At 44.9% G+C, this 26,589-nt stretch overlaps 2 protein-coding genes across 6 annotated transcripts in view; both read right to left on the reverse strand.

Annotated features, from left to right (window-relative positions):
• Positions 1–108: 108 nt before the first annotated feature.
• Positions 109–26,589, reverse strand: part of UBOX5 (U-box domain containing 5) — a 30,768-nt gene continuing 4,287 nt past the window's right edge. For 2 of the 5 annotated variants that reach the window (XM_019733738.2, XM_019733739.2), the window contains exons 2-5: positions 7,799–7,893; positions 5,446–6,637; positions 3,241–3,402; positions 109–854 (exon numbers count right to left, since the gene is read on the reverse strand). In XM_019733738.2, the coding sequence (XP_019589297.2) occupies positions 646–854; positions 3,241–3,402; positions 5,446–6,637; positions 7,799–7,852 (1,617 nt within the window). In that variant the 5' untranslated portion in view covers positions 7,853–7,893 and the 3' untranslated portion in view covers positions 109–645. Of the gene's footprint in view, positions 855–3,240; positions 3,403–5,445; positions 6,638–7,798; positions 7,894–21,993; positions 22,104–26,589 lie in introns of those variants that run through there. The other 3 variants (XM_019733737.2, XM_019733741.2, XM_019733744.2) reach the window with 3 other exon arrangements.
• FASTKD5 (FAST kinase domains 5) lies at positions 22,127–24,536 on the reverse strand. Its single transcript, XM_019733732.2, has one exon. The coding sequence runs from the start codon at positions 24,534–24,536 to the stop codon at positions 22,239–22,241; it is 2,298 nt and encodes a 765-aa protein (XP_019589291.2). The 3' UTR covers positions 22,127–22,238.

Genomic DNA, 26,589 nt, shown 5'->3' on the forward strand with positions numbered 1-26,589 from the left:
GACTCGGGTTGCAGGGACTGCTCACTGCTGCCCCGTGACAGTCTCACTTTGCGTGGATGCAGGTGGGGGACAGGAGTTTGACGACACAGACAGGCAATCCGCCAGGAGGAAGCCCACAGCAGACGTCAGCCATCGCTTTATTAAGGCTCCGCATAATCTGCCAGTAGGGGGCTGAGTCATTCACTCCACAGACCCCTGCCACGGTCCACTTGTGGGTGACACTGAAGGCCGAGGCTCTCTCTGAGATCCCAAGCCAGTCAACTGAGCTCCACGCACATCCACCCTGCAGGATGGGGAAGGGGTGTATGCAGATAACTTGGGGGCCCTCAGCAGGGTGGGGCTGGCTCTAGCAGGTCCAGGGCTCAGGTGGGGGGGGCAGGAAGGTACAGGAGGGCAGGGACATCTCCCCCATCCTTCCCAGCCCAAACTATGGCTTTGTTATCCTATTGCCACTTGAGCAGGAGTGGAGCGCCCCTCCCCACCCCTCACTCCAGGCCTGTGCTACACTGTGGGAGGTAAGAAAGGGAAAGCCCTTGGGAAAGAAGAGGCCCTGCTGTGCCTAGAACCTGGCCAGGCCTCGGGGGAGCGGTGGCCCCCCACTCGTGTTCCTCCCAGCCACGGGTCTTCCAGGCTGCGTTCAGTCACTCAGAAGTGGACCCGTAGCACGTCCTGACTGGCAACTGGCTGCTGGCAGGCTGCGCACATCATGGGCAGGGAGCGCTGCTTCTCACCCAGGCAGGGCCGGCACAGGAGGTGGCCGCAGGGAAGCTGGTAGACGGGCTCCTTTTTGAAGTAGGGAGAAAACACTCTTTTGCAGGAGGCACACTCGGGTCCCAGGACGCTCCCAGGCTGCTCTGGTAAATCAGGGAGGAAAATAGGCCAGGGTTAGGGAAAGCGGCCCCCTGCCAGGCAGGCTTGTCCTGGAGGCAGGGCACATGCCTGGAGTGGGATGTCCCACCCTGTCGCCCCGCGCTCAGCGGCCTGGCTGCTCCGGGAGCAGAGGCACCAGAGAGCCTGGGAACCTGGAAGGCCTCCTCTGGCTCATCAACTCTCGGCACTCGCATGAATGCTCGAGAAAAGCTGGCTTCTGAGGGCAGCCGGTAGCACTGGGCCTTCCTCCCGGTCTCCCCACAGAGGTACTTTCCCCTGGGACAGGCTCCCAAGGCCAGGGCAAGGCACAAGCTATGCTGCCAACCTTGATCAACTGCATGAAAAGGAAACAGCAGAAAAGAGTCTGGTGTTCCAGGGTTTGGCAGGTCATGCAGGGGAGGGAGGTCGGCAGACGGGCAGCAGGGCTGAGGTCTGTGCCGGCTGGGGAGCCTGGGGTCTGCTTCTCTTCAGCCCTGCAGCTCCCTCCCCACCTGTCCATCCCTGCCCTGTGCCGTGGGCTCTCTCTCCTTCCACACTTCCCACAAGGCCTCCTCAGGGAGGCCCACGGTGGGGGTCCCACTGCCTGCCCTCCCACAGTGGCACCCTCTCTTCCTTCCCTCGTGGCCACTCCCCAAGGAGGCTGCTCTTTCTCTCCCAATCCACACCCCTCTGGAGAGAGCAAGGATGGCCTCTTGGAGAAGAGCCGTAAGAATGAAAATGGGCCAGCCACGCAGAATGAACAGGACAGTGAGTATAAAGAATGGCTGGTCCATTCAGAAGAGAGAAGACACAGAGGTGTGATGTCTGACAGTGTAGCTCAGAGGCGAAGGCGGGGAGGGGACGGGGGCTGAGCACGCAGGACCACGCAGGACCTCACAGGACCTCACAGGGCCTCACAGGCAGCTGGAGTTGCGATGTTATTCCAAGTTCAATGGGATGTGATGGAGGAATTCTAAGAAGTGGAGGAGCATGATCTGGTTTCCATTATAAGGTTTCTCAGGCTCCTCTGAGGATGATGGGCTATGGAAGGAAAGCGTGGCCGTGAGGGACCAGAGGGGCTGCGGCAGGAGCTGGGGCCGGGGGGCAGCAAGGGGAGTGGAGCAGAGGTTACTCTGAGGTCTACTTCGGAGGAGTATGAACAAGACCTGATGAGGGGCAGAATGTCAGCGTGAGGACACTGAGGGAAAACCCAGAGTGACCTCCACGTTCCACGCCTGACCAAAGCGTAGAAGACGCTGCCCTTTACCCTCATGGGGCGGTGGGGGGCCCTCTGGAGCAGTTGAGTTAGAATGCTCACTCAGGATATCCGTGAATTTCCCACGTGGAGGCACCACGAGGCCATCAGGGAGGGTGGGGTCTGGGTGGGAGCTGGAGAGGTGGGAGCTACAGAAGAACACGGGCTGTTACCGGCCAAGTGGGCTCTCACCTGGGTGACAGAGAGAAAAGGTTCCAGGACCAGAGTCTAGAGGAGAAGGAAGAGTCAGCGATGGCAAGAGGGACCATTGAAAATAGGGAGAAAAAGAGCAGAACAAGAGAGAAGCTGCTTCCGGGAGGAGGGGCCGGCTGGCCACATCACATGCTGCCGAGAGGACGACTGTGGTATTTAGGGTCATGGACATCGCTGGGCATTCGGACAAGACAGGTTCTTGGGAATGGTCAGGATGGCAAACGGAATCAGAGAGATAAGGAGGTGGGACCAGAGGCAGAAGAGGTAAGATGGCCTGTGGTTCAGACACGCGGAGGGCCTGGCTCTGGACAGGCAGGAGGAAGCAAGTGTCTGCCTTCTCATCGGCCCCACCAGGTGGCATCTTGGAAAAGATGCCCCAGCATTCCAGTCAGGTCCCCTCACTCTGTATCCTAATCAATTCCATCATCCAGTGGTGCCCCAGGTTCATTTTAGGCCAAAACCGGCTCAGTAAACTACCACTGTTCTTTCCTACGACTACGGAAATGTTAGTGGGAAGGGGTGCAGATGACACACTCAACCCCACACTTCCCATTTACAAAAGGACCCAGATGTCAGATGGGAGACAAAACTAGATAAGAAAAAATAAACTAAAGAAGAGAAACAAACAAAAGTCCTCAGGACAGAACGATTAATATTACATATTACCAAAAACACAGCAGGGGTGGCCAAGGCCTAAGTCCACAGAATTACTAAGAGTTGTTGGCTAAAGAAAGCTTTCCTGTGAAGAGGTGAAACTTTACCAGCTGCTCCTCGGTTCCCCCCGGAAAAGGAAAGAGACCAAGTTCTCCCCCCAGGCCTGCGTGTTGGAGCTAAGGAGCTGGGCATGGAGGGCCCCAGAGCCACAGAGGCACGGCCCAGGTTCCCATTAAGGGCTCCACGGAGCTGGATGGGACCCAGGTTACCCGAGCCGGTGCCCGGCCTCCAGGAAGTGCCGCTCGCTCTTGTGCCGAGGTGCTGGAGCTGTCCCCTGGTCAGCCGCGCCGTGAAGGAGGGCATGGAACCAAGGGTCGATGTCAAGGCAATTTCCAGGCTTTGTGACAACTTCTGCTCATGGGACACTGGACCTGTCGAGAGATGCACAGACCACAATATCCAGGGAGAGGTTTGGGAAAAGAGAAGACCAAAACACGAAGTCTGCTGAGGACTACAAACATGGCGCTTCTAACTTTAAATACATGTAAAGAAAGTCCTCCCCAGTATCTCCTAGTAGATTGTGATGACAGAATACCGGAGTCACACCTGGGGACCCGGGCGGTTCCTATCCAGCCCACCCGCTTTCAAGGTTCCTGGGCTCTGCGCTAGCTTTCCTTCTCCAGGACAAACTGCTGGGCAGGCAGGGGCCACCTAGTGGCTCACCTGCAGAACTGCACTCTACTTTCTGAAGGCCTCCCCGCCGGAGGAGGAAATGACCAGGGCAAGCAGATGTCCAGCCTTGTAGCCCTGCTCCCTACCCCACCCCCTCCCCAGCAGCTAGTCTGCTCTTTCCCCATCTCCTCCTTTTGGGGGCCCCGACCACTCTGCAGGGCTGGTAGCCGGCACCTCTAGGAGTTTGTGTTCTCTCTCCCGTTGGGTAAAGTGAATGGAAAAAGGAAGACCTCATCTGCCCACTCCATCATCAGGGGTTTCTCCGTGTGGTCCACAGAAGGCCAAGCAACGGACTGAGGGTGAAGGCAACAGCTGCCCAAAGAAAGAAACTGCTTGGTTCACAAAACTGCCCAAAGTGGGGAATGGTATGTTTTGTCTCCAGTTTGTAGGGCAAAGGACATCAGCTTGGACCCTTGAAAGAATGCCGGTGAGCGTGTCCTGTGTCACCAACAAATACGTCAAGGCCAACACCACTGGAGACCTCCACAGACATGTGAGTCTAAGGGCCTTCCCCCTCATCTCAGCCACTGCACCTCAGATGCTTCCAGGAGTTTCTGGGGGTCCTGCTAACTACCATTTACACTCAAAACCAAAAAAGACACAGATGTCACCTTTAAGCCCACTACTTGCCTTTTAGAGTAAGAGGAAATTAAAAGAATAAAATCTAAATAGATGAATTTTCCAAAAGAAGAGCTAGCTCCAAAAGCACTGGGCACTGACGGTCACGGGGAATGATACCAAATGTGTACGGGGTAAATAATGCTAATACTGTCAAATTGTTTCAGAGTTAAGAAAAGGAAAATTTCCTAATTTGTCTAATGAAGCAAATAAATCATCCATAAGAAAACCTGACCAAATACGGCGAGCGCACATGTGCACAGACACACGACAGTCTAATTTCACTGATGAATGCAAAAATCCTAAATAAAACACTAGCAAACAGAACCAAGCAGCCCATTAAGAGAAGCAGACCAAACGGCGTTCACTCCAGGAATGCAGTAACGGTTCAATATTAAGAAGCCTATTAATGCCCTTTCTCACATTTGAAGAGCTAAGGATGAAAAACCCTAATTTTATCTCCACTGATACTGAAAAGGTAGCAGACAAAATCCATCCACGAATCTTAGATAAACGCGGAATCTTAGATTCCTTAAATAAAATAGGAATCCATGGTGTGGAACAGTGGCTGAAATGGCTCCCAGTGAACCCCACCTCCTGGTCCGTCCGCGTGCCCTTGGGTACGCCTCCCTGAGCGTGGGCTGGCCTTTAGTGACTTGCTTCCAACAGAACAGTGTCACTTCTATCCACGACTGGGTTACGCGAGACGGAATTCCAGCTTGTGTGCACACAGCTACCACGTTATGTGCTGCCCTTGTGAGGCCCACGTGGCCAGGACCTGTGAGCCGACTCCGGCCGCCGACCAACAAAGAGGAGAAGCCCCAGTGCAACAAGTTCACAAGGAACTGAATCCGGCAACAACCACGAGGACGTGAATCCCTCCCCAGTCAAGCTTCAAGACGATGGCAGCCCCACCGCACTGAGAGCAGCCTTGAGCAGATTGAGCCGGCAAGCGGCACCTTGATTCCTGACTAGAGAAGCTATGAGATAATGAATGTGTGGTGCTTTAAGCCAGTGAAGTTTTGGGACAATTTCAGCCAGCAAAACACAAGACAAAGGGCAATAGTGCCATGTGTCACTAGGAGGAGGAGAGATGACCAGGCAGGACACGGGATGGGGGTTACCTGTGGAGCAGTCCATGTGTGCCAGCCCGAGCTCACCGGCAGCTTTCATCTTCTTAGCAGTGTGCTCTGAGGTAGTGGGTGTGACCAGAAGGCTTGTGGTAGAAAAACAGGAAGCATTTACACCAAGGCTACTGTCTGGGACATGTTCAGCCTGCTCCATCTTCCTTTTCCGAGATGGCAGAGCAATGGAAGAAGGGGTCACTGCCAATGCAGGCTGTGCTCTCCCAAGCAGGTGGCAGCCAGGGATGGAGTGCTGGAGCAGGAAATGGTCGATCCGGGCCTTCAGGGAGGGGTGCGGCAGGGGCTGGGAGTGTGGAGTAAAGGCTACCCCCGTGAAAGGGTCGCTGGGCACGCGGCCCCACGTGGCTTCACTGTGGTTACACTTCTCCAGCGTGCTCTGGTCAATGACCTTGCCCGAGGGCAGCAGCATGGGGCAAGGCATGATCTCCAGGGTGATGGGATCCAGGAACTCCTCAGGCACGTCCCGGATCACTTCCGCCAGCTCCTGCAGGCTGGAGGGCGCCTGCTGGCTGCTAGGGTCACAGTCACTGTCCATGGGCAAGGCCGGGGCCTGCACAGCCACGTCCTGAGGGAGGCTCTCTGTGGCGAGCAGCAGGACGCTGTCTATTACCTCCTGCGAGCAGGTTCTGGCCGGCTGACCCCACACTTCTAACCGCTTGATGCAAGGGATACCGCTGCCTGTCACATGGGTGATACAGATCTTGAGATGGGCCACGTGGTTGAGGGAAAGAGCCCCTTTATTCCAGAGCTCCTGGGCCACAATAGCAGGGGAAGGGAGTGTGGCTTCCATTGGGCCAAAAGGTGGCCTGGCCTTGAAGCCCCTGTGATTAAACACCACTTGGCTCTGATTTTTCAAAAAGACTTTGCCGACCAAGGTGAACGCCTCCCTGTCTGGGATGGAGGGTTCGGCTGGGCCCGGAGTCCGACACTCGGGGGAAGTCCAAGAACCTCTGCTGGATGAGGCAGATGTGTACATTTCCAGGCCAGTGACATTCTGGCCTCCCCCAGCTGCTGCAAGGTCTACGTTAATCCTACAGATTTCCACATTGAAGGGAAAGGAAACTGTCACATAGACTGGTGGCTTAATGAAATACTCTGTCCTAAAACCATGACTTCTCTTTGTGAGGTCTTCAGAGATGAGATTTTCTACTTCATAGCCATCAGCTGATATCTAGATGAAATGACAAATATCAGACACATTAATTTGATGAGATCCAAATGAAGACAACTAGTTTTCAAGAACTTGCCACTTATAAGAAAACTCTTTAAAGAAAGTCTGAAGTTCCTCATTTGAAATTTCCTCTATTACATTGACTTCTCCTGGGTTTTTCTGCAGGCTCCCAAGATCAGGTCGAAGGCTGAGGGCAACTGTGTCCGCAAGTACTGCGCTTAAAAAATGTGAGCAATGAAACTCTGCCCAACCCAACCAAAACCCCTTCCAAATAACATCTCTGTGAAGAGGGGGCATATATATTAATACTAGTGGTTTTTTATTTCAGAAGATGAAAAACTGAAGATTTAAGGACAAACGATAGTCATTCAAGTTTTCAATATTGTATTTGGACTACCCATTATAATAAGCTTCCCTAGGAAGGTATAACAAACAAGTTTCTTATAAATCTATGAATAACGAAGCTTGGTTTAAAAAAAGAAAAAGAAAAATCGTGTGCAAAGGTACAAGGACCATAAAAAACGATGGGAAATCTAAAACAGTGGATGTGCTGCTATAAGGTGGGATTGTGAATAACTTTTTCCCCTTTTAATACTTCTAATACTTGTTATAACCAATGGACATTTTAAGGTATCTTTGTCTGAAGGAGTCAGCTTAACAATCTGGGAACCTGAAATACTACACGAAGTGCAGAAACTCCAAATTAGGGGAGGGGTTCCATTCTCCCTTTAGAGCTTCCTTATTCCGGGCTCTGAGCTGTGGAAAGACACCCTCCTTACACAAAAGGGGAGGCAGCTTAATTCCTATAAAGAACAAGGAATCCAAATAACAAACACAAGCCATTAGTTCTAGCATTTTGAGTGACAAGAGCTGGGGGGGGGAGTATTTCTACCTTCACTATGACTTGGAGTGGAATTAAAATTTATCATCACAGGAAAAGCACAGCGAATGCCACCTTCCACAAAATGAGTCACAGCTCACCTTGTAACGGAGCCGTCTGACTCCAGAGCTGCGGCCTGACCCCCGCTTACCTAAACATCATACGGTGGAATCTAAAACAACGAGGGTGAAAGTACATTAAGCTTGAATTAAGTTCACTAAACAAGGAAATGGGGGAAAACATGGAAAATAGGTATCATGTATTATGCTTGTTTTGTTTACCTTGTTGCAGTGAATTCTTGGTCTGAACTGTGGAAGGCAAAGATTTATTACCATCTTTGTGGCTGAAAGGATAGCTTCCAAGCATCAGAAATAGCCTTAAATAAGAAAATAAAACTTGGCATTAGACAAGTTAAAATTCAATTCTAAACTTTTAGGAGTTGATTCCTAAGAGAAGAGAATCAAATAGGGTGACAACAAAAACTATCATACACACTTTCTTTGTATCCTACATGTGATACTGGGGGGGAAAAATTAGTCTGAAAAATTACAGAGGAGACTTCTGTTGCGATGGGGCAGGTTGGCAAAGACTTCCGGTTCTCTGACTGGCAGCTGTTCTACAGGTCAGTGGAGGTAAAGGCCTGCCAGCTCAGTGGGGGGCTCCCCATAGGAAAGGGAGGGTCAACGGTGGCTGAGCTCAGACAAAAAAACTGGCCTACTTAGCTAGAGGGTTTATAATGGAAAGGGTCACAGGACATAGTCATAGTGGTGCTAAGCATGCAATTATATTTTCTTATTAAAACAAAGCTAGTAAGAGTGAAAAGCATTATTCTTGAGAAATAGAAAATCTTAGGGCTGGAAAGCGCCTTTAAAAGGACATCTACTCCAAGTAGTCATGCTAATGACCAATGTCCTGAGTGGAGAAAACAGGTGAAGGTGGTCAGAAGGTACCAACTTCCAGCCATAAGAGAAATAGTTTAGGGATGTACAATATGGTGGCTATAATTACCAATACTGTATTGTATATTTGAAAACTGCTGAGAGTAGATCTTAAAAGTTCTCATAACCAGAAAAAAGGAACTCTATGTGAAGTGATGGATGCTACTGATTTATTACAGTAATCATTTTGCAATATATACATATATCATTATGTTGTGCACCTTAAGGTTTTACAATGTCATGTGTCAATTACAGCACAATAAAACTGGAGGTAAAAAATGACCAATACCCAGCAACCTTTGGGACTCTCTGCAGAGAAGCAGGGAAACCACTAGAAACATCCCTCTCAGTGGCAAGCCTGTCTGATGGATCCTTGGGTGAGGCCATCCAGCCATTCTATGCTTTTCCGCCTGGCTGACAAGGCCATGACAAACTGTTAGCCCCACAGGGACAGGGCCGTCCTCTGGAGTCTTTGCTGTCATGATCAGTAAGTGCCACTTGCAGAGGCCAGGCACGTTAGGTGTCCTGAAACAGTTCAGTGGGCAGTTTCTGCGCAGTGAAGATCTGCCACGGGACCTTTAAATATTTATTATCTCAGCCTGGTCCCTATAAACATAAAGTACTTCTTTTTTTTCCCAAGTGTGTTTTTCCAGGACCCACCAGCTCCAAGTCAAGCAGTTGCTTCAATCTAGCAGTGGAGGGAGCAGCTCGCAGTGGTCCAAACGGGAATTGAACAGGCAACGTGTTGTTAAAAGCATTGCGCTCTAACCAACTGAGCACCGGCTGCCCCACAAAGTATTTTTTAACATGGTCTTAATATATGCTCAATTTTCTAGGAAGGGAACTTCCATGTAAATCATAGAAAGATCCTACTTTGTTTTGTTCAGATCTTTACCAAGAGGAGTTTACCATTTCTGAAACCGCATCACCGAGAATAATGCTAATACACCTGACAGTCTACATTTGTAGCAGTCTACATTCTAGGTGATTCTACATGTTCGTAAAAGCTCCTGATTACTTCTTTATGCCTTCCAGTATGGTTGTACCCAAACATTTACACATGAGAATAAATTTTACTATCATATTTTAAAAGTTCTCCTTTATATTACTGTTATGGCATTTGTGTGTATAGATATATGCATATAATATGCATGTGTGGTTATATATATATATATATATATATATATATATATATATATGAATATGTGTATGTGTGTATACACTGCCACAGGGAGTTCTCTTTCCCTCTGCCTTTGCTGGAAAGGGCTTTGATAAGAAAAAAGAGATAGAAACTTTGTTATCAAAATACCAAGAGGTGGTTAATATTGGTAAGATAAAGGTACCACTAGTCTGCAACCATCTCTAGTCTGCAATCATCTCTATCCCCACAATCTATTATCTTTGGCCTTTTTTCTCTCTTTCAGGGGAGGAAAAAAACAACTCTGGCAGAGGTAACTGCAAACTCTTTTGAAGTACTGACTTTATTTCATAGTGGGAGGCACTGATCTCACCAACATATTCATTCTTCCTATCTTGTTATTTTCTTCGACATTTCACACTGTGGTCTTTTAACTTTATTCTACATATTACGAAATTAATTTCTCTGAGAACCTAAATGCTAGGACCAGAGCAAGTTGGGCAGGGTCTTCTTGGCGCCATAATGAATAGCTTTCCGGCGAGTATAAAGCCAAATGGAAGTCTTCAGAACTTCTGAGCACCCAACTCAATAGTAAATGGTAGCATAAGGTGGTCTTGCCCAGATGTGACCACCCTCAGGACAACTGCCCTTTGTCTTTAACCCCTGGCTCGGCTATCACCTGACACCCACTCCTGTGGTTGGACTTGAGAGATGAGCAGGATGAGAAGGGCAAGGCTGAACAGGAGAATTCCAAACTTTCGTTAAATTGCATCTCAGACACCTGAAAGGAAAGAATCGAATGCCCCACCACCCGTTGCAGCCATGTAAAGGCCTTATCTATACTGGGTCTCAACTAACCCAGGGCTCACTCTTCCGGTGAGTCATTAGGTAAGGACCCTCTAGTAACAAAAACATACCACTAGCCAGGGAGGCACATACACCAAAGGGCTTAGAGAGGCCACCGGGAATTTTGATTTCAATCTTACTAACTGGCTAGCCATCAAGTGGGTACTAATATCCTGACGCTGCAGATAAGAACCTGAGGCTCAAAAAGAGGTTAAGCTGGGACGCAGATTCCAAACTTTCCCTAACCACCCTGGTTAGTCTGCTTGCTCACCATTTGCCTTGAAGGATTCACCAGGAAGTTATACGGATACCTTACAACGTTTTTTTGTTGTTACTTAGGTCAAGGTTTGGTATCATTCATTTAAAAAAAAAAAATCAATTCTTCCAAATTTAAAATTAATGTGGCTAAGCTGTACTGTGTAGACATGTGGAACCTTGAATGTCCTCTCCAGCATGTGTCGGATCAAACCTCAGACTGCTTTTGGAGGAAAATCCTTAGGTAAGCTAGTTTAGTCAAGCATCTCTCATGCGGCTTCTCAACCTTCATCAGAGGTTGTTAATCTCATCAGCCAATTACTGAAGCCCATGAACCTGTACCCGACAGACAGCCGGCGACCTGCTCTCCACAGCACTTACCAACAGCTAACTTGAGAGGGATTTCTTTCCACTGTTCAGTCCTTCCACGTTAAATTTAGTGCCAGCCTAAGTGGCACCTCTTGCCTCCCTGCCTGGAATCCCTGGTGGTGGCTGCTGCATTCACAACCCCCACCACCGTCTGGCAGACTTCTTAGCAGTGGGGACCCTCAGCTGTAGCAAAAATAAATGTAACACACCAATAAAAACTCAGTGGTCATTCTGTGAAGATTCAGAGGAAACCAGGGTGATACAACATCAACTGAAAACCACAATTTTAGTCTCTAAATGTACTATTCCCTCGGGCTGCCCCTCAGAGCAGGGCACTGGGGCATCTCACGTTTCCCAGCCATAACCAGCACACAATCCTCACCTCACTGCAAATACTTTTACCAAACTGTTCACTGGTTCTGTGTGGCCCATTAGCAAGGAATTTCATAAGAGACAGCTCTACCTATAAAGTCGGGTGCCGTTTTATTGTCAAAATGATCATTCTCTGCTTGGCACAGTATCTTCTCTTGGGACCCATGAAAAAATTCCCTTTGGTCTCAGTACTAGGAACAGCTGTTTCTTCCAATCAGCTCAGTATTTTACGGTATGAATATGAATCATTCAATTGATCATGACCATTTCTTTACTTTGGCTGCAGAAAGCTCAGAATAAAATCTGTGGTGTCCCTCAAATTTCTCATTGCCTGAGTTCTTCAATTATTTTTATATAATAGTATAATATATATTGTGAAAGCTACCTTAAATTCACTTTGGATCAGGATGGGGTTTAAATAATCAACCATTTTCCTTTTGGTGGATGGACATTTAGGTTGTTTGCTTTTTACTATGAAAATATTAAGATAAAAATCTTAAGTAGATTTTTGTCTTTGTACAATTTTGAGTTTTTTTCTTAACGGGGCCTACATGTTTCTTGTTAAGCTTACTATTTATGAACAGGAGGATCCTTTTATCCCATTAATTTTTCTAACCAGTTATTCCAATATATAGGAAAGCTTTTCAATTTGCTGTCTTTATTATTATTCAGTTATCTTATTGAACTCATTGATTCTAATAGATTTTTAGTTGGTTTTTAGGGAGGTTTCTACTGTCTGAAAGAGTCTTTCTCAAAATGGTAACTCTTATTTCTGTCTCTCAAGTTACTTACTACATTAGTTAGAACTTCCAGAATTATATGAAAAACTAATCGAGTTCCTATGCTTGTTTTGTTCCCATTAGAAGATGCCTCTAGTATTTCATCTTTGAACACGTTATTGTTAGTCTGAAATACTCTTTTATGTTAGTAAAGCATTCTAATTTTCAGTTTTTTAAAAATCGGGGATACGTTCTGAATTCTGATTTTCTCTATATATTGAGTTTTATTTTTCTTATCTGACAGACTAAGATATATATATATATACATATATATTATATATAACATGTATTACTATATATATTATATATATATATATCACATTTTTCTGCTTTTAAACCATCTTTTTATTCCTAGGATAGGCTCTATTTGGTTGTGGCAGACTTTTCTTGAAATGTTTTTTCAAATTGTATTGAATTTTATTGCTCGTATTTAGTTTTAGATATTGCACATTCATGTAACATTTACAGGCCCTGTGCTAGGCACTGGAGTACAGAGATAAAAATGAAAGGTCAAGTGGTGAAACTATTCTATATGATATTGTAATGGCAGATACATGACATAATGCATTTGCCAAAACCCACAGAACTGTACAACTAAAAGAATGAACCTTAATGTAAACGATGGATTTCAGTTAATAATAATGTGTCAATATTGGCTCATCAATGAGAACAAACGTACCACACTAATGCAAAACTTTAAGAACAGCAGAAACTGTGGGCAAGGGAAAGGAGGTGAACACTGTATTATCAGCTCAATTTTTCTGTGAACTTAAAACCACTTTAAAAAAATAAAGTATAATAATAGTAATAATAGCTACAAAGAATGGGGAAAAGTGACTGAAAACAAATTAGGACTGGAGATCAAATTAAAACAAGTGACTGTGCCATTACAGGACAAGAGTGGCAGACCCTTTTAAAAACATCTTACAGGGGGCCGCTCGGTGGCTCCGGCCATTGGAGCTCCGTGCTCCTAACTCCGAAGGCTGCCAGTTTGATTCCCACATGGGCCAGTGGGCTCTCAACCACAAGACTGCCGGTTCGATTCTTCAACTCCCGCAAGGGATGGTGGTCTCTGCCCCCTGCAACTAAGATTGAACACGGCACCTTGAGCTGAGCTGCCTCCCGGATGGCTCAGTTAGTTGGAGCCCGTCCTCTCAACCACAAGGTTGCCGGTTTGACTCCCGGAAGGGATGGTGGGCTGCGCCCCCTGCAACTAGCAACAGCAACTGGACCTGGAGCTGAGCTGCGCCCTCCACAACAAAGGCTGAAAGGACAACAACTTGACTTGGAAAAAGTCCTGGAAGTACACACTGTTCCCCAATAAAGTCCTGTTCCCCTTCCCCAATAAAATCTTTAAAAAAAAGAAAAAAAGAATATCTTACAAATGATGGTATCCGTTTGTGTTTTTTTTTTAAATAGTGATGCCCAAACACTGTAGGAGTCTATAGGACTCCAGTTGCCACTGAAGACTTTGTGTGACCTAATCATCTCTCTGTTTCTAATACCCCTGGATCTTTTAAGGTCAAGTGCCCTCCTACCTAATGCTTAATCCAGAAAAATAAATAGCTCACCATGTGAAAATGCAAACAGCCTCACCCAGGAAGACTGCCTCCTCAGCCCTGATAGGAAATGGCCAAGTGTTACCTGAACTCATTGCAAACACTGTCCAGTAAATACTTACAAATTATAGCCTCCTTCTCCAAATTTGGCATCTAAGTACAAGAAAGACTAGGTCTGAGTTTAAATTGGGAACCACAGATCATGGCTAAAGTGTCCTGAAGTTCACAGAAGTAGCTTGGAGCCAGATAATAATGGCATTATAAGATAGCAAGATAATAGAGATTAAAAAGTAGATATGTCAATTTTCTTTTCAGAGATTTTATAAAATATTTTAGATAAAAATGTAAAATATTATAATATAGTAGACACTCACCACCTAGATTTAGCAAATGTTAACATTTTGTCATGTTTGCTTCTCATTTCATTAAGAGCAAAATTGAAAAGATATAAACAATAACCACAGATCCTCTTTCTTCTCCCTTTTTACCAAAGAAGCAAGTGTCTGAAGTTGGTGTCTCTCATTGAAATGTGTACAGGTATGTATGTATCCATAAACAACATACAGTAGGTTTACGTAGTTCTAATGTACCATAATGATATACTATGAGTATCATCTTGTAACTTGCTTTTCTATTAAGTTATTATTATTTTAAGGTTTTTCTATGTTGAAATGTATTTATCTAGTTTATTCACTTTAACTTCTTCCCAGACCTGTCCTCAAGTCTTCCTTACAGGTCTGTAACAGGGCTTTCTGTAGATGACATTCAGAGTGGGAAAGGATGGCCTAAATCAGTGTTTTGCAATTTGGTTTTGAAACCAAGTTATGGGTTGAAGAAAAGAAATAACTAAAAGACAATACAAAATATCAAAGTGTACATAGCATGGGCATTGTCATGAAACTTATTTATGTTTCATATAAATACATACAACAAATGTATAAAGTAGATCCAATATAAAAGGTAGTTATCATGACTCTTGATGAAAAAATTTGAAAAGCACTGGCCAGAAGTCTACCCAGAAGTCAAGAACGACATTTGAACTGGGGACAACTAGGACACATGCCTGAGCTCATGGGCGGTTCTGAAGAGTGACAGATACTACATACTAAAGGCACAATGGACAATAATGCTTGATTATAGGAGCCAAGAGGTAAGAACAGGAACAAAAGGGAGGGGGACCAGTGAGAGTCAAGGCATCGAGATGGGACAGTGTGAGGCAGGTTCAGGAAACGCTGAATATGGCACTTAGCTAGAGGGGGGTGGAGGAAGCAGGGCTGGAATGGCAGCCGGAGCCAGATGGGGAGGGCCTTGAATGTTACGCCACGGGATTCAGACTGCTTTACCTAGTGGGCTGAGGGCGTGTTTATCCAAAGCATAGATCAAGGATCAAGAACTCAAATTACTGAGCCATAATCAGCATTTTTAAAAATTATGAAGAATAGAAAGAAAATGTCAGAGTGCAGCACACACGAGGGTGAGCAGTGTTTTGTGAAAATTTTGTTTCGGATATATAGATCTGTCCATCCGTCCATCCGTCTGTCTATCTATCTAATTATCCTGGGTTTTGATGTAAAAGGTATTCCTTACTAAGGGTTGTAGCAAAAAAAAAAAAAAAAAGTTTGAAAGCTACTGGTCAAAGGGAAGTCATAGGAGGCTTATTATAACTAGGAAAAGAAATGACACTAACGAAAAGTCTGCCATCAACCTCCTAGACAACAACAGCAATTCTAAACCACTTAGGCAATTCACCCAAGGGGTTTCTTTTTCCTCTAGCTGATGTGTTCCTACCATCTTTTTTTTATACTACATGAAGGGATATATTTGCGAATGGCTTCCTGAAGACATCAAGAATGAGTATCAAAGTACAAACTACTTAGAAATAAACTAGCAGTCCCAGTTTTTCCCTAGACGTTTTCTTCCTTTAATTTTTTTTGAGGGAGGAGTATTCTTTAAGAGAACGGGAGGGAAATGAACTACGTATAATATATTACTGAGTATATCACAAGGATTGCAAAGCTACCTTATAAGAAATCTTTCACTTTTAAACATTTTAATTAACTTTTTATTTTAAGATCATTGTAGATTCAGGTGTAGTCATAAAAAATAATACAGAGAGATCCCACGTACCCTTAATAAGTTTCCCTCAGTGGTAACATCTTGCATAGCTATAGTATAACATCATAACCAGGAAAGTAAGAACGATACAGTCTATAGACCTTATTCAGATTTTGTATTTCAGATACACTTCTTTGTGTGTGCCTGTGTATTCAGTTCTCTGAAATTTTATTCTATGCGTAGATTTGTGTAATCACTACCATAGTCAAGATAGAACAGTTCCACCACAAGGATGCCTATACTTTCCTTTAACAAGTCTTTTATAAGTCCAAATACTCTATTAGCACAGACGTCCTGAAGTTCTAAGCCCCTCAACTGAAGAATCCAATTAATTCCACTACCCACACTATAAAGAAACAAACTTAAGTGACACATTTATTCTTGGTGTACCTGTCAAATAATATGACTATGCAGAAAACTACAAAAGTATATATAAAGAGGGGTGGCTCTTTATATATACTTTTGTAGTTTATAAACTGGTTGGCTCAGTTGGCTCCGTTGTTTAGAGTGCAGTGCTCATAACACTAAGGTCGCCGGTTTCATTCCCACATGGGCCAATGAACTGCGCCCTCCACAACTAGATTGAAAACAACGACTTGACTTGGAGCTGATGGGTCCTGGAGAAACACACTGTTCCCCAATATTCCCCAATAATGAATAAATAAGTATATATAAAGAAAAAGAACACAAAAAAGAAGTATTATGATCACACATTTGTTAAAAATCTGTATCCAGGAATATATATACATGAAGAGCTTGGGAGGTAATAGTGGACGTGCAGAAATTTAAAATATGCAATGTATTAGAGTAGTGGGAAAAGTTCTTTTTTTCTTTTCATATATTTAAAGTTGATATAAGTAGTTAAACAACTGGATGGGTTGCTGAGGTCGCAGGATGGTATCAGACAGGAGCAAGGCTCTAGATACAGACCCACAGGACTTCCTGCAGCTGACAGCCCTGCAGGACTGGATGTCCAGATGGAGACAGACCTTTTTCTTCTGCCTCCCTGTACTCAGGCCGAGTAAGGGAAAGTACAAGGGAAGGGCTGAGAAGAGATCCAAAGGTGAGGGGACCAACCACGTGGTCTACCCAGGACTGAAGTATTTTCCAGAATGTGGAACTCTCAGTGCTAAAACCAGGAGAGTCCCAGGCAAAGTGGGACAAGTTGGTGATCCTATCTGGGAGGTTTCTGCCTGTGCTTCTTTGGAGCTTGAAGCAGCCAAGCAAATCTTTTTGTTACTGAGGACTCAGAATCTGGGGGTGGGCAGCACAGAGGGGTAACTTAAAAGGGGACAAGGTGACCATGACACTTTCTGAACACCTCAGCATCCATCTTCTTTTGGCTCTCGAAGAAGCTGCCGTGGCTGTTACAAAATCTGACTTTCGAATCTCACAAAAATGTAATGGAAAGTAATTCTGGCAGTAATTTTAAAGACTAGGCTCAAACAGGTTACAGAGGGGAAAAAAAGAAGAAGAAAAGATTACCTGTCAAATAAGAGAAAAGCATTTAACCTCAAAGAGTGGGTGGAATACCAATGCACTGAGCAATTTTATAAATTGGGCACTTCAGCTTTTAAAGAAGTACAATACTTCTTATAATTTCTAAAGTGAGTTACTTGCCCATCATGAAAAAAAATGGCCTTGTGTGCATTTTGCTTCAAGCTGGTTAAAAGGAGAGACAGCTGTCCCAGGCTACCCCCAGTCACCCACCAGTAAGAGTGCACAGGGAACCAGGACACAGTTCACCCTTCAAGGGCTTAATACGTGCAAGGCTCTCTGCTATGTCCAAGTAGACACTTTTCAAAAACTCATGGGTTCAAAACAAGGCAGAGATGAAGAGCCACAGTCTCAAAACAAGGACATGGACCGAGTTCTGACATCAATCGTTCAGGGCCTTTTAACAGCAGTGTCAGCAAAATTCTGTGGGAACTCAGGTGAGGGAACCTGACCCTAACGCCATCCCTCTCCTCAGGCCTGATTTCATCTGTGCTTGCCTCTCTCCTGAATCCGCAACTTTTCTCTGACTATTGGACCCTTTCCTCAACACGTAAACAACATTCAAGTCTCTTCTGGCCTCAGCAGCCTCCTCCAAAAACCCTGCTTTGGTGCTGTCTTTTTTAGGGTTGCCAATTTAGCAAACAAAAGTTTTAAATGCCCACTTATATCTGAAAATTGGACAAACAATAGATTTTTTTCATTTAGTATAAGAATGTCCCATGTACTATTTGAGATATACACTAAAAAATTATTTATTGCACAGTCAGAAAACTAGGGATTGAAAGGAACGTCCTCAACACAATAAAGGGCATTTATGAAAACCCCACAGCTAGGACACTCAATGGTGAAAGTCTGACAGCATTCCCTGTAAGATCAGGAACAAGATGAGGACGCCTGCTGCCGTCACGACTTCTATTCAACTTCATACCAGAAGTTCTAGCCAGAGCAATTAGGCCAGAAGAAAAAATAAAAGGGTACCCAAAACGGAAAGAAAGAAGTAAAAATCTCTATCCACAAATGACACAATCCTATATACAAAAAACCCTAAAGAATCTCCACACACACACACACACACACACACACACACACACACACAATTAGAGCTAATACAAGAATTACGCAAAAGTGCTGGGTAAATCAGTTGTATTTCTATGCATTAGCAAAGAGCAATTCATAAAGGAAATTAAGACAATTCCATTTATAATAGCATCAAAAAGAATACTTCAGAATAAACTTAACTGAGGTGGTTTGAGACTTGTACACTGCAAACTACAAAATGTTGATGAAAGCAATTAAGGACCTGAATAAATGGAAAGACATCCTGTGTTCATGCATTGGAGATTTAATACTGTTAAGACTGAAAGACGCTGAACACCATTAGTCATTAGGGAAATGCAAATCAAAACCACTTCACACCCACTAGGATGGCTATCAAAATAACACACAGAAAATAACGAATTTTGGCAAAAAATGGAACCCTAGTACATTGCTATTAGGAATTTAAATGGTATAGCTACCATGGAAAGTTTGGAAGTCCTCAATAAGTTAAATACAGAGTTAAAACATGACCCCGCAATTTCACTCCTAGGTATATACCCAAATGTACTGAAAAAAACAGGTGTTCAAACAAAAATGCGTATATGAATGGTCACAGCAGCACTATTCACAAGAGCCAAAACAACCCAAGGTCCATCAACTACTGAATGGATAAACAAGATATGGTATATCCACACAACTGAGTATTATTCAGCCATATAAAGAAATGAAGTACGGGTCCATGCGGTAACACGGAGGAACCCTGAAAACACTATGCTAAGTAAAAGAAGCCAGACCAAAAAGGCTACCTAATGTATAATTCCACTTTTAAAAAATATCCAGAACAGGCAAATCCACAGAGACAGAAAGCAGATCAGTAGTTGCCAGGGTCTGCGGAGACAGGGAAACGTGGAGTGACTACTTAATGGGCATGGAGCTTCCTTTCGGGGTGAAGAAAAGTTCCGGAACTAGATAGTTAGCTGTACAACAGTATCAATGTACTAAATACTACTGAACTGTACACTTGGTTTAAAATGGCTAATTTGCATGTAATTTACAAAACATTATTCACTGCTTATCTGAAATTCAAATATAACTGGGCAGTGTGTATTTTATCTGGCAATCCTAGTCCTACTCTAAATTGTGCTCAAGTTTCCCCTTCTCTTCAAAAGTTCTCAAGGAATTACCTCGACACTTGCACCCCATTCCTTAACTCTCACTCATTCAGTGGGTGTGCAACCTGGCTTTTGCCCTGACAGTTCAATTCAAACCGCTATTGTTAACGTCATCAGTGACATATGTTGCCAAATTTACTGAATTTGCAGTTCTTGCCTTAACTGCTCACTCCCTAGCAACTGACATACAGACCCTTTTTAAAATGCCCTCCTTTCCTTTTGGTTTCTACGCAGTAAAGGTTAACTCAGCAGGCCTGGGGTACGCAAATCCCACACATTCCAAAGAAACGGGCCCTTCACCACCGACTGGGTGATAATCTCTAAGCGCTCAGAACATCGGACCTGAAAAATTGTCTATATGTATATATACACCTGGGGCCTCGGGCCACGCCAAATAGTTTACACCAACAGTGTGATTTATGGTGGGAGCCAGAAGCCATGCTGTAATCAGCTGGACCCAGGGTCTGGGGCCTGAGTAACTAAGGTTCGGCCACGTGGGCACTCCGTACCTACATGGCTGACCCCCAATAAAAAACCCTGCACACCAAGACTCAGGTGAGCTTCCCTGATTGGCAGTGTCTGTACATGTTGTCAAACATCCCTGCTGGAATAAATTAAGAGCTGTCTCATGACTCCACTGGAAGAGGACAACTAACGGCTGTGCCTGGTCTCCAAACGAATTCCTTTTTCCTTTGATTTTATCTGTATCCTTTCACTGTAATAAACCGTAACTGTGAACATAAGGGCTTTTTGGAGTGTCCTAGGGAGGGTGATCTCTCAGAAACCTGACACACTTCTATGCCACCATTTGCTCCTTAAGTTTGATTATGTTTTCTTTGTCTGTATCACTGGATCTCCTTTGCTTTACCCTCTCATAAATGCTGGAATTCCGTTCTTGGTCATCTTCTCCCCTTGCTATCTGCAATAAGCTCCTTCCCAGCCGGCCAAGGCAGTTTAATTCACGTGTGGTTCTGACTGCTACCTGCCATCCCCAGCTGGGACGCCAGCCTGAAGCTTTCTGCCTGGTGGGCCGTCTCAGCATGACCAGGCAGACTCATCATTAATCCTCTACCCAAATTCCTTTCTGCTTTGACCCCAATTTTTGTTTCTGACTTCGTATCAATCCAGGAACCAAAATCTTCATTCCCCAACCTAATCAGTTACCAAGTCTTGTCTTTTTTCCCTTCCAAACATCTCTAGAATTCAAATCCCATTCCCATAGTTCTGGCCCTCATCTCATGCACCCCCCACCCCCAATCTAGCCCTATCCTGCTTCTTACCTGACATTTCTAAAACATGAATCTGCCCAGTTAGTCCCTGACTGAGATACCTTTAGAGGTACCCAGCCCCTGCAGACTTCGGCCATTCAGCAAGGTCACGGGCCTCTGTGACCCAGACACTCTCTGCCTCTCTGGTCCCACCCTCCGCCTTCCTTCCACCCCCAACTCTCCAGCAAAGCCCCGTCTCACTCACTAAACCGTCTGTGTGCTCCGACCCATTCTCTCTCAGCACTGGAGATAAATGAACTAGACAAAGTTAACTCAAAGGCTACCTTCCACCAACAGGGAGACCAGTAAGCAAACAAATAAAGAATCATTTCTGACACTGCTGAGCGCAGTGAGGAAAATGAAGCTGGAGAAGGTGACAGCATGATGAAAGACCAACGGGCACTGTTTTAGTCAGCACGCGTGGGCGAGTCCTCTCTGAAGAAGTCATCTTTGAGACCTTGTTAATGGTGGGAGGGATCCTTTTAAAAGACATTCTCATAGATTCCAAGTGTTTACAAACACTACCTGTATTAAGTTACTGACACATATACAATTTCCTTACGCCTATGGCTCGAAAATAACCAAACCTCAGCCCATTAGACCTCCTATTATGGGCCGTAATAAGTTCCTACTCATCTGAGCTACTTGCCATGAAACACATTTCTCCCGGTCATCATATTTGAGAACCACTGGACCAACAGGCACTCATATAATTCTATTCTAGATCCAGTTTTACAGAGAAACTATCCTGGGCGTGAGGTGGGGTAGGCTGGGGTCATTTATGCAAATGAAATAGAAATGGAGACGAGGGGGCTACGAGGAAGATATTAAGCTCACTGATTCTGAAATGGCCTTTTAAAGCAGGCAGAATCAGCAACTAAGGACAACCAAACGAATCTAAACAAGAATAAGGACTTTAATTTTAGAGGGTGTGAAGAAAACATGAATGGGGCAGGGAGAATCCCAAAATGTAACAGAAGTTGTAAAAGACTCTTATTTTATGACAAAGTATAGCTAAACCAGTTTTTTTAAACTGGTTTGAGACAATGTCTGACAACACTTTTATCCTAAAAATTCAAAATAACCATGAGACAAGGATGGTGAACAAAGAAAAATGCAATAGGAATTACCTGAAAATCGGGCATATTTAGATGTTTGTGTAACTGCACAAATGAGCAGCAACTTGCACAACTGGAGAGGTTACAATTAATTCACAATAACATGTACTAGCTTCAATCTGCAAAAGACAAGAGTACAACTGAGTCTTCTCAACAGATGCTTTATTACAAACCTACATTCTGGATTTTGTAACTGCTTCACACCTGGTACAGTACACATCGACAGCATTTCTGAGTAAAAATGCCCTGAAGGCCCGTCAGAGATCAGAGGTGAACACCTTCTCATGGAGGAACGCCAGCTTTTCTAAGCGAGTGCGTTTCAGTAGTGGGAGCCATTCCCAGTGGGATAACTCTACCACACGGTAGCCAAGCCGGTTCAGTTGCCGCCTCTTCATATTGTGCAATCCAAGCAGATTCCTGGAACCGTAGCAATACTGGTTCTTATTTGTTAACTGAATAGCCAGCTTCACTTGTGGGGCCTGCATGCAGGCTGGGGGGCACAGGCCAGCCATCTCCGTGGCCCCCAATCTGTCTGCCACAGTGTGAAGGGAGCACTCCAAGGGCATTGCTGCCTTCTTCTCTGATTCCATGGGCTGCTGCCCAGTCTCCGACTCAGTTTCCCCCTGGAAATGCCCTCCTGTTTTCCCTTTTAGTAGCTGATTTATCAAAGCATCTGTAAGGCTGACTCCCACATGCTTAAGCCTTAATTTGGCTACATCTTCAGTGGGTACGGCTTCTCTGTTAAATGGTAATGGCTTCATGTTAACATCAAGCTGGACCTCGAGGTCAGAAGATCGGGTATGAGGCAAAATCATATGGTGTTTGATGTACTGGGGCCCACCCAACATGGTCTCAAGTAAAAGGAGAGCTTCTAGAAACTCAGGCTTTGAGCTCATATCCTTCCTAGCTAAATTCCACAGTAGCTCTGACCCCTCTTGCTGAAGGTGAGAACTAAGACGATTGCCTCTGTAATCTGGACACTCAATGCCAACTGTACCATCAAGTGTATACAGCTCCTTAGTGAGTTCAAACTTACTTCTCTCCTGAGCTATCCTGATGAACCCTGGACTCAAAGCAAAATCGATGAGCTCCACTGGAAAGTACTCGGAAAACGCCAGGCCCAGCAGGCAAGTGAGCAGGTGTTCTGGGTATCGGTTGAACTCAGGCATCTTTCTGTGAACCTCATTTATCAGACTAGAATAAAACTCTTCCGTATTGGGTGGCTTATAGTTCAGAGTTCCAAATGACCACAGAATCTTGGCCACGTCTTTACTTCGGCAGTATGCTACCCTAGGAGGCAAAGAAGCAGCCACAGCGTTCATTACCCCTTCATCCAGAATGCGTAAGGCCGAGCAGGCAAGAGTCAGGTGCATGACGCCCTGGACGCCCAGGGAAGGAATCCGCTGAGGAGCAATCTGCCCAAATTGCTTCATGAAGTTCATGTGATCCACGTGAGTGAAACGGAACATTTTGAGGATATTCACTAAGGCGTAACTACTCAGGCGTTGCATGTCAGCACAGGCCAAGTCTCCGATTTTGCGCATGACAAATTCAGAGAGACTACTACTTGATTTAAAGAACCCCAAACAGATGGTACCAGCCTCCTCTAAATTGATAAAATCTATATACTTGATGATCAACGATTCCAGTTTTTGCATTAGTTCCTGGGGTACCTGACGACTTTCGCCTATAATATAAATCAAGTGAATCAGCTGGGACAAGGATAGATCTTTCCAGTGCAGATTCAGATAACTGAAAAATATTTCAAAAAACCGAGGTACTCTGCGGCCCAAGTAGCGCCAGAGATCAGCCACCAAGAGAAGTTGATCCAGACTCATCTCCCACACCTTATGGCAAACTCTGGTTTCATACACATCTAGCATCGAGTGGGAATGAGGAATTCCTAAACTGACAAAGGCTTTCAAAATATTGATCAGCTCTGGGGCATCAAAGAGCTGTATGTTTTTCACACTCAGCTGGCAGAGCAAAGCAAAGCGGGCATTGGACAGCAAAACAGGACGCTGCTCTGCAGGCACAGAGCTCAGCTTACACAAATAATCGGCAATGGTTTGAGGTTGGAGATTATCTTGATAAACTGTGACTTTGTGCAAAATGAGTTCACCTTCTGAAACAGACAGTGGCTGACAAGGCTCAGCTCTGTTATAGCTGTGAAGCTGGTACTCTGGTCTGAGCTGTAGGAAAACTCGGGGGTCTTCAAAGGAATCAAAAACCTCTACATCCTCTTCATCAATTTTCATGGCCCTGGGTGAGCCTGGCTTCAGCGCGCTGGCCTTCGAGGCAGAAGCCCTGCTGAGTTCCACACCCGGCAGGGCACTGCTGGTTGTCAGGGTCCTACGAGGAGAGGAGGTGTTACAAGTTTTCTCAACTTTTTTGGCAGGATGGTGGAGGCTACTGTGCTCTGGAGGGTCCTGTCCCCTGTGCCGTGTGCGGTTTCCCACATTCCAATATGCCACACTTTGGGTTGCACTATAGGCAAAAGGACCGCAAAATGCTCGATGTCCTAAAGGTTTGAATAGCTTCAGAGTGGCTGCCATTCTGGCGACAGTACTGACCGTTTTGGCGGTCAGAACCCAGTCCTCACAGGTCTGACCAGGCAATTTCTTGTTTATATGGTGCTTGATTCGAGCTGGATGGGGAGGCGTTCCACAGAAACTGCCTGGAAATCTTCAGCATATCACAAGAGCCATGGATCACAAATGACTGGGCCAGAATTGGTGCCAGATACTGAAAAAAGGGTAGACGAAGAATAAGTGGATTCCACCCATCACAAAACCAAAATGTACACATTATAAGAACTGGATTAAAACTTTGCTGTCCACTTAAGTTCAATGTTAGTGAATGCCCAGATAGCATATATCAAGGATAAACTCTGTGCTTTGCATAAAGACACAAGGAAACATCAAAACCAGGGTACTACCGGCCAGTTCTCGAGACTGCTGCTCAGTCCAGACTTCCTTCTGGACTTCCTCTGTCCTCTGGACAGACTTCTTTTATGGTAGAAGGAAAGTAGTGATGGTTAGAGACGAGACAATTGCTCTGTTAACTTCCAAGAGGAAGGAAGAAGGCCGATTTCCAAAAAGGAAGCTGGGAACAAAAGTGACAACCTATTCCATCTCTTTGATGTCAACATGTAAAGGGCCCACTTGGAGAATAAGAAAGTTGGAAAAAGCTACCAAAAGTAAAACGTGAAATTTGGTATGAAGTTTAATTAATTATAGCCACAATAACCTTCCCTGTTCCCAAAGTACAAAACTTTTGATTACAGAATTCTGCTGTTCTAACGCTGTTCCTATGCCTTTTATAAGACGCCTATTGTCCTCTTCAGGAGGCTGATAACAGTTTGAATCACTATCACAGAGTAGCCATGAAACTAGGAAGTATGTGCAAAAACTCGTTCATTTTGGCTGGGGAGGGCAGAAGGCCAAAGCCCTCCTCACTGTCAATTCATGGGTGGGAAGCAAAAAGGAACTCAAGGCTGGACTCAGGGTTCCCGGAACACCAATGCACACGACCGCCCTGCTGACGTGCGAGGGAGCAGCACAGCTTTCCTCTGGAGGCAGAGGATGCTTCCAGTGAGTCACGTGCTGACTATCGTGCCTGTGAGCAGCACAAGTCCCATGTTTCTCCCATGGTAGAAACCAGGAGAGATTATTAAATGGACTCTGCTATACTCTTGCTCTCTAAATGCCTATTGTCTTTCCCTCCACTCGAGAAATGCCACAGCCTGACAAGCAGAACCCAGGGAACCCTGAACTGCCAAGATATGGACCAGACAGGGCTGGTGCTGCCAAAAATCCCTTGACGGTCTTGAGGGTACCAAAATGACTTTCTGAAATACCTAACTTGTCTGTTAGCCTCTTCCTTCCAGAGCCTATGGCATAAGAACCAGGGGCCCACAGGGCAGGCCAGTCAGTGCCTGTTTGGGTAATCCACCTACAAAGGCTTCTCTGGATGGCAGGAATGTATGCTCCAGTTTCTTTGTGAACCAGAGCAGAATTCTTTCACATGAAATCATTATACACTTGGTTATTTACTGTGGCCAGTGGACCATTTTGCCCACCAAGCTCCAATCTATGGGTCCAGATGTTACAGACCAGGTTATCAGCAAATTACGGCCCAATGCTAGCCCTCCACCTGATTTTAAAGTATTATCTGAACATAGCCAGGCTATTCATTACATATTGTTTATGGCTGCTTTCTCGCTACAAGAGCAAAGCTGAGTTATGGTGGTACAAAATGCATGGCCTGCAAAGCATAAAACACTATCTCACCCTTTACACAAAGTTTGCTACAGACCATTAGTTTATTCCTATGATTGTAGATAGCAAACTTTTTAAAATTTAGAAAACAATACTGAAATAATTTTATTTTTTCTTTAATATTTACATGCTAATTTAAGATTTATGCCTCAAACAGTCACTAGAAAGCTCAATTAGCACTGCAGCACAGGCACAGCGGAAAGAAAAGAGAAAGCAAATAACGGAACGCCAGTAACAGAACAGGGCTTTTAGGAAGACCCGCTTTGGAACTTGGAATGTAAATTTTGTCCAACACCATGAGCAACTAAAGACATAAACTATTCAAATC

The sequence above is a fragment of the Rhinolophus sinicus genome, linkage group LG13 (genome assembly GCF_036562045.2).
Source record: "Rhinolophus sinicus isolate RSC01 linkage group LG13, ASM3656204v1, whole genome shotgun sequence".
In the NCBI taxonomy this organism is placed as follows: domain Eukaryota; kingdom Metazoa; phylum Chordata; class Mammalia; order Chiroptera; family Rhinolophidae; genus Rhinolophus; species Rhinolophus sinicus.